The 7,420-nt window shown below is 47.0% G+C and overlaps 1 protein-coding gene and 1 non-coding gene across 3 annotated transcripts; one reads left to right on the top strand and one right to left on the bottom strand.

Annotated features, from left to right (window-relative positions):
- The first annotated feature begins 1,049 nt into the window (after positions 1-1,049).
- Positions 1,050-3,434, top strand: LOC119349188 (DNA damage-repair/toleration protein DRT102-like). Of its 2 annotated transcripts, XM_037617219.1 has the most exons (3): positions 1,050-2,140; positions 2,867-2,919; positions 3,159-3,434. In XM_037617219.1, exon 1 carries the CDS (start codon positions 1,145-1,147, stop codon positions 2,087-2,089), a length of 945 nt encoding a protein of 314 aa, XP_037473116.1. In that variant the 5' UTR covers positions 1,050-1,144; the 3' UTR covers positions 2,090-2,140; positions 2,867-2,919; positions 3,159-3,434. The 2 variants fall into 2 exon arrangements, with proteins under 2 accessions (XP_037473116.1, XP_037473115.1); XM_037617218.1 differs by having other exon boundaries at positions 2,867-3,434.
- Positions 3,435-5,809: 2,375 nt separating this feature from the next.
- On the bottom strand, positions 5,810-5,881 carry TRNAK-UUU. The gene has a single exon. It is a non-coding gene; the product is annotated as a tRNA-Lys (tRNA).
- Between the last annotated feature and the right edge of the window lie 1,539 nt (positions 5,882-7,420).

Below are 7,420 nucleotides of genomic sequence, written 5' to 3'. Positions count from 1 at the left end.
TTTTTCGAGATCTGACCCTTTTGCTACCGCCAGAGTCCATGGCGGTAGGGTATAACAGCCTATCGCCTGGGACTTTGGCGGTAGGAAACATCGCTACCGCCAAACGGGCTGGCGGTAGCCTGCACAACCCTACCGCCAAGGTGCTTGGCGGTAGGCACGAGCACGCACTGTGTTCAATACTTAGAGGTTTTTGACGGTAGGGAATGCAACCCTACCGCCAGGGTCCTTGGCGGTATGCTGTTATACCCTACCGCCATGATCCCTGGCGGTAGCAAAAGGGTCAGGTCTCGATTTTTTTTCAAACTAGGGTCAGATCTCGAATAGGTTTGAGAAAAGGGTCAAAACACGAAATTTAGCCGCGCCCTGAAACCTCCGCCGGCAGCCACGCACTAGCAGCGGCGGCCAACAGCAAGTTCAACAGCGCCCCGAAACCCATCGCCGGCACGCACGCACACACCATGCATCCACTACGACAGCAAGGCATGGCAGTCTCTCCGCTGTCAAGCACACATCACCTGCGGGCGACGAAACACACACATCAAGCACGCACTCAGGCACCATCTCTACGCCGACGTCGGCCTCCTGCCCCTCCCTCTCTGCTATCTCCCTTCCACCCTCTCAGATGCGGTCACATCTGGTGCGGCAGCCACCATCCCCACCACACATGCGCCTCTCCAATGCTCGATCCGAGAAAAAATCAAGGAAAGGGGTCGAACCAGAGATGACGAGGTGAAGGCGTTGTGGCGGGACGGAGCTTTCCGGAGGCAGCGGTTGCGCCGGCCAGCAAATCGGGGAGGGGATCGGGGAGGTCGCTGTTCCCCTACATAGAAGCAAAACAAAATTGTTTTTTTTTAGTGCAAAAAAATTGTTTTTTTTAGGCTATGCAAAAAATGTTCATATTGCCGAGTCGGCGATGGGCCGTTATCTCTTCCAAACAGTCTGATACACAAAATGATGGGCCGACCGAGCTCTCTCATTCACGTCCATCATCAAGAAAGGAAAGGTCCACCTGTGGTCGTCGTCCTCCTGTTGTATTTCTTGCTTAGTTCGGCCCGGTTGCCTTGCTCACTCACTGTCGCCGCTAACCACTGCTTCCTCTGCTCCGCACCCAAATCTCAGATCGAGCCCCGCAAGTCAACCGCCGATGGCCGCCTCCACCGGCAGCCGCCGCTTCAAGATCTTCGCGGCCGCCGACGGCTTCGGGGAGCCGCTCAAGGACGCCGTCGTCGCGCACCTCCGCGCCCACTCCTCCGTCGCCGACGTCGTCGACCTCGGCGTCGACAAGTACTACTCCGCGGCCGCCGCCGTCGCCCGCAGCGTCTCCTCCTCGGTCCCCGACCCCGCGCTCGAGCCCCGCGGCGTCGTCGTCTGCGGCACCGGCGCCGGCGTCACCATCTTCGCCAACAAGTACCCCGGCGTGTACGCCACCCACTGCAGCTCCGCCGCCGACGCCGTCAACACCCGCTCCATCAACGCCTGCAACGTCCTCGCCCTCTCCGGCATGGCCACCCCGCCGGAGGCCGCCGCGGTCATCGCCGACGCCTGGCTCGCCACCCCCTTCCGCGCCCCCTGCCCCGCGTCCGGCGACGCCCCTTGGCCGGAGGACATTCAGAAGTTCTTTGACGTTGCCCCCGGCGAGATGGCCTCCATCCCCGAGGGATTGGCGGCCCCTCCTGCGCCGGACTCCGCCTGCGCCATCTGCTGCCTGAGGAAGGGGATGGAGTTCGAGCCGGTGGACATCATGCCCGGCGGCGAGATGCGGATTGTGCGGGAGAGCCCCACTTCGGCCTACGTGCGGTTCAAAGCTGGAAGCGTGGAGCCGGCCCACCACCACACCTTCGGCCACGACCTGGTGGTGATCAAGGGCAAGAAGAAGGTGTGGAACTTGACCAAGAAGGAGAGCTATGGCCTCGTCGACGGGGACTTCCTGTTCACGCCTGCTGGGGACGTGCACCGTGTCAAGTACTTGGAGGACACGGAGTTCTTCATCCGCTGGGATGGGCACTGGGACATATTCCTCGATGAAGACCTCGAGACCGCACGCAATGCCATCGATGCAGAGCTCGGTGTGATCGACAGTGACAAGTGAGGAGGGCATGGTGATGCGCCTGGATGAGTTATCTTGAGGAGACATGTGAAGGTGCTATCTCGTTGTTCCACCTTTTCTCCATGTTCACTTCTACAATGTTTGTTGCTTGTGCTGTGCCTATACTGGTGCTGGTGACATGTTTTCAAATATGTATGTTGCTGGACGATTTGCCATGCTTGTCGAATAAAGTGGTGATAATGGTAGTAATGCTACCTTGTTATGGTTGCACAATCCAAGTTTTGCTTAATAAAATGCAGATGCAATGGTGTCTAGATTTTATTCAGACTCAAGTGTCATGATCTTGACAAATATAACAAGTTAACAATTATATTGTGTGCCATTGGTGTCAATGTTAAGTGACACACAAGATGTTTTAGGCTATTGGCAAACATGCTTGGCTTGATTTGTTTTGTGACTCGCATCCATGGGCATATTAATCTTTTGGTCTGCATTCAAAAGCTGTAAACTTTTCGGGTGGAAAGCAAATAGAAAATGTTTATCTGACCACAACCTTTGCAATACTGTTTTGCCCAGAGCACTATCTATTTTGTGTATTTATTAAAATTGTCCCCATTTTGTAGCTTATTATTCTGGTATTTGTTTTTCTGTTGGAAACAAGCTTATGATAGCGGTTGCCACTTGCTTGTTCCATGTTTCTGTTTGATGGTTCGAGTTTTGTAAACACATAATCATGTGCTTTCTGTTCTGCAAATAACATAGGAGAAGCTGTTGTTCTGCCTACTCGGTGATGTTGATGTCACATTAATTTTGTTGTAGGTTGGTCTTATATGAAAAAACAGGTCAAGCATACGGCAGAAAGTTCATTGAAGGTGATGTATTTAGTGGCAGTTTTCCCTTGTTATTATTTCCAAATACCTGCTAAAATCTTAGGGCACTCAAAATTAAACATATTATTAGTTATTATCCATGTATATCCCTCGGCTGAATTTCATGTATTTGTGCTGAATACATGATTGCTAGTACGCCATGGACCAAAGTAGTATATTTAACATGATGTACTAATATAGGTTCTAAAGCTCTAAAATCACATATGTGTGTTTGTATGCAGTGGCGGAGCCACCTCCCGGCTACCCGGGGCAGCTGCCCGGGCTCAACCATGCATTCTCTTTTGAACAATAGCACTAAATGGAGGGCTAACCATCATTTTGTAGGGGCAAACAACACACAAACAACAACACCGTGTACTTTGCCCCGGCTCGCAGGCCGAGCTGGCTCCGCCACTGTTTGTATGCCTGCACCGAGGAGGTCATGAGTAAATTACTGGATTGGTTGGTACAGTTTTAATAGCAGATGATGTTGGCTAAACTGGCCAATTTGCTGCTAAATGCGTAAACCATTTTTCAGCATATGAAATTGTAAACTCGAATGTTTGCAGGTCTGTTTAGTTCTCCAACTGTATCCAATTAGGGTAGTTTTGTTATTCCATGGAGGTACCAAAAATCTTTGACTATCTTTAGTATAAAACCAGAAAGTTTTGCATTTGACCACCGAATCGAGTAAAGTGAACAATCAAGAACAGAAACTTCAGATTTTTTTTTTAGTAATCTAAGAAAGAATGTTGATTGAAAAACCCTTACTGGTGTTAAAGAACTGGAAGACAAACCTTGCTAGTGCCAAAATGCTAGCATTCAGGACTGAGATTAAAGAACCTGGAATAAGAGTTTGTGAAACTGGAGCTTTGGACCTTTGCAATGTGGATCAAGCTGCTTATCCTGCCTTCAGGCAACAATCTGGCCATCCATCTCATGGAATGCTGGGCTTCAAAGATAAACTCCATCAAAGGTACTTATAACTGTATGGAATTGCAAATTTGCTAGGATTCCCAATTTCCCATGCTTGCAGTACTTTTGGTATAAAAGATTTCTAGGCGGCTTGTCATGGATAGTAGGTTCTACTATTCTGTGCTACTATTCTACTATTCATCGAACTCAAAAAAACATTGTCAGATTAGAAGCAGGATGGGGCTGCTGTGCACAAAGATGGTCTGTCATATACTCATATTGCTGGTATAAGCTATACCGAATATCACAGGGATAATATAATACTCCCTCCGTCCAGAAATACTCGTCGGAGAAATGGATGTATCTAGACGTATTTTAGTTCTAGATACTTTCACTTTTATTCATTTCTTCGACAAGTATTTTCGGACGGAGGGACTACCTGTAAAGAAGAACTTAGGTCCTGCATATGCAGTTTGGTTGTGATCAACGCATAATGCTGACGTTGTTGGGAATCCCGCAGCTGGGCTAGCGCTTGGCTATGAGTGAAGAACTTAGGACCTCCTGCATATGCAGTTTGGCTGCTGTGCACATAGATGGTTCTCTGTAACTCAATGCAGATGTATCCTGCAGCTTCTGAAGGCCGAACAAGATCTCAGCCTCATTTGGCAGGTTCTCTACAATGACTGGGCTTTTGTCATAACTTCTACTACAATGCACTGCACTTTTTCTAAAGCCACAGCATCCATGAGGTTTTATATTTCCTCACCCAGGGCTTGGAACATGTTTTTTTTTTGGTAAATGGATAAACATTGTTCATATTGAGGTGATGGGAGGTTATTCAGAAGTCTCATGACTTTGGCAGTCTTCTCGGCTGAAGTACACTCTTGCATGGGATAAATTTTCCATGCATAGGCCAGGGTTCTTCCCTCCTCTCAATGAGAGGAAGATCGAGTGCTGTGAGGCTCATCGATAGGGAGTTATATTTAGAAAAGTACAAGTGATTGACTGTTTTCTTCTTCTTACTTTTAGACTCGAAAGCCATGTATAGGCCATCACAGATTCACAATTCGCTCTCTAATGTACTTGGTTGTTAAAGAATAGCTCCTCTGATTTCAAATGTAAGCCTTAAGTAATCATGCCTCCATAATGTATCTCTATCTTCTACTATATTGTAAGTGTCATGTTCGTAAAACCTTATGGTCCAAGTCTCATCTTGGAAACAGAGTCGATTTGCAATACGATTCACGTTTGGATTGAGCATGAGTCCTACATTTCGCAATTGTGTATGTAGAAAAAAAAACCTGCACAATCGTGAAAAGTAGGACTCACGTTTGGACTTATCTAGATATGGATGTATCTACTAAAACGTGTCTAGATACATCCATATCTAGATAAATCTAAGACAAGTAATTCGGGATGGATGGAGTATAAGATTAGCAGAAAATTCCATGGGCAGGTTGTTGTTTCTACAGTGAATACTATTCCCTTTGTCATATAGAACCACAAATAAAGAAAAATTGCTCAGAAACGCTAACGTGCGTTCATCATTGACATGTGGACAAGCCAGGTCCAGTTTGTTATTATCAGTCGGTTGTGATGTGTGAAGGGACGAGGCTTTAACGGTGTAGTGGAGACTTCAGAACTTACCTTTATCATGGTTAACTTTCTCTAAGGTCCATCACACAGCTATGATGTTGTTTGGTGATTGGATCTCCTCGTTCAGCAACGACCGATGGAGATGAGCTGCATCTTGTTTAGTGTTAATTCTCTTGTTTTGCAGAAGAAGAAAAACTGCGTGCAATTGAGGACTGTGAGATGAGCTGCATCTTGTTTAGTGTTAATTCTCTTGTTTTGCAGAAGAAGAAAAACTGCGTGCAATTGAGGACTGTGAGATCAGCTGCATTTTGTTTAGTGTTAATTCTCTTGTTTTGAGGGGCAAAAAAAATTGCTATTTTGTTTTGCGGGAAAAAGAGAAGAACGCCGACCGTGGGGATCGAACCCACGGCCACGTGGTTAAAAGCCACGCGCTCTACCACTGAGCTAGGTCGGCTCTGCGATAAACATTAGTATTAATTGCATAAGATCATTCTAACAGATACCAAAAACCACGCCATCGTCCAGAGAACTGGCGTTTGGGGCACTTTCGTTAAAAAATACTGCTCCAATAGATGCGCTATGTCAAGCTGACACGAAGATGGGAGTTGTTTGCCGCTAGGGTTGTCCAAAACATTACTTTTGCTTGCTATTTGTTTTTGCTTAACCTTGTGACCCGTTGCGTCAATGGCACAAGGCCAAATAGAACCGTGAAGTTGGGCTAATTATCTATGTAAGTCTTTCGTGACTGATTCTATAACTTATCGATCCACCCTGCTTCGGATATGTCTTCTCTCTCCAATGTCGATGAGGTCGAGGAACACACTTGTGGCCGACATGCTTGATGCGGGTGCCCTTCCATGTTGCAGTGGAGTCGAAGTCGTCGGGTCGTGAGCGCGATGGATGATATACGGTGACACTGTGAAGATCTGCGGGGTGCTTTGCTCTGTCATGTTTAGTTGTGACGGCGACCTTGTATCTCTTGTGGTGCGGTTGGCCTGGGTTAGCTGTTGGTCTTCTAGGGACCTTTTTTTTTCTTCCTGTTTTCTCTGTTTTCGTCCACTGATCACTTGATGGCACATTATTTTCCGCTTGCTTCCTGCTTAATCTATGAAATGCTTATTTTCCGCTTGCTTCCTGCTTAATCTATGAAATGCCAGCGAAGATCTTTAAAAAAAAGCGCTTTCAAATAATTTTTAAAGTGCACAAAGCATATCTAAAGGTTTTGTAGCCAGAAAATTCCATATCTGTCTTACACATACCTCATATTTTCGTACATAAAAAACATACCTTTTTTTCTGCCACACATAAGTTAATACAAATATTAACAATTGTTTATTATCTGAAATTAAGAAACATATAGTGCCTAAAACATCTCAACCTAATACAAACACAAGAAAAAAACATGACATTAGATCAAATTAACATCACAGTTCAACTTATGAATAATAAACAATTGTTAATATTTGAATAGTTCTTACAACTTTATCGTAGCAGTTCACCACCCGTAGTTCTTTCCGACGCTTGCATCCGCTTACACTACTAGGGAAAACCTTATACACAACATCTTAGCTAGTAGTAGCGCGTGTAAATAAACCGCGCTACTGCTATAATTTTAGCAGTAGCGCGTATTAGCAAATAGCGTTGCTGCTATGTTTGAACTGGGTGCACATGGCTGCCCCACTTAGCAGTAGCGCGTATCCTCACCCATCGCTACTGCTATGCTCCTTAGTTGTAGCGCTTTTCTCGAACCCGCGCTACTACTAACCCTACCTTATCCTCCCCACACGGCCAACCCTCTCACTCACTCTCCCTGTCAGTCACTCTCGCCCGCGCCGATACCCGTCGTCCGCCGCCGCCGCGCTGCTCCTCCACCGAGGTACTCCCTCCATCCCTCCTTCCCTCCCTTCTCCTCCCACCGCGCCCTTCTCCCTCCTCCTCCCATCGCGCCCTCCTCCCCCCCCCCTCCGGCCGCCCCTCCTCCCTCCTCCTCCAG

This window comes from Triticum dicoccoides, chromosome 1B, assembly GCF_002162155.2.
Source record: "Triticum dicoccoides isolate Atlit2015 ecotype Zavitan chromosome 1B, WEW_v2.0, whole genome shotgun sequence".
NCBI classification, from domain to species: domain Eukaryota; kingdom Viridiplantae; phylum Streptophyta; class Magnoliopsida; order Poales; family Poaceae; genus Triticum; species Triticum dicoccoides.
This window is presented reverse-complemented; position numbering and strand designations above follow the sequence as displayed.

Coding starts and splice junctions, on each gene's coding strand:
- LOC119349188 (XM_037617219.1), top strand. CDS start 1,145: ATGGCCGCCTCCACCGGCAGCCGCCGCTTCAAGATCTTCGCGGCCGCC.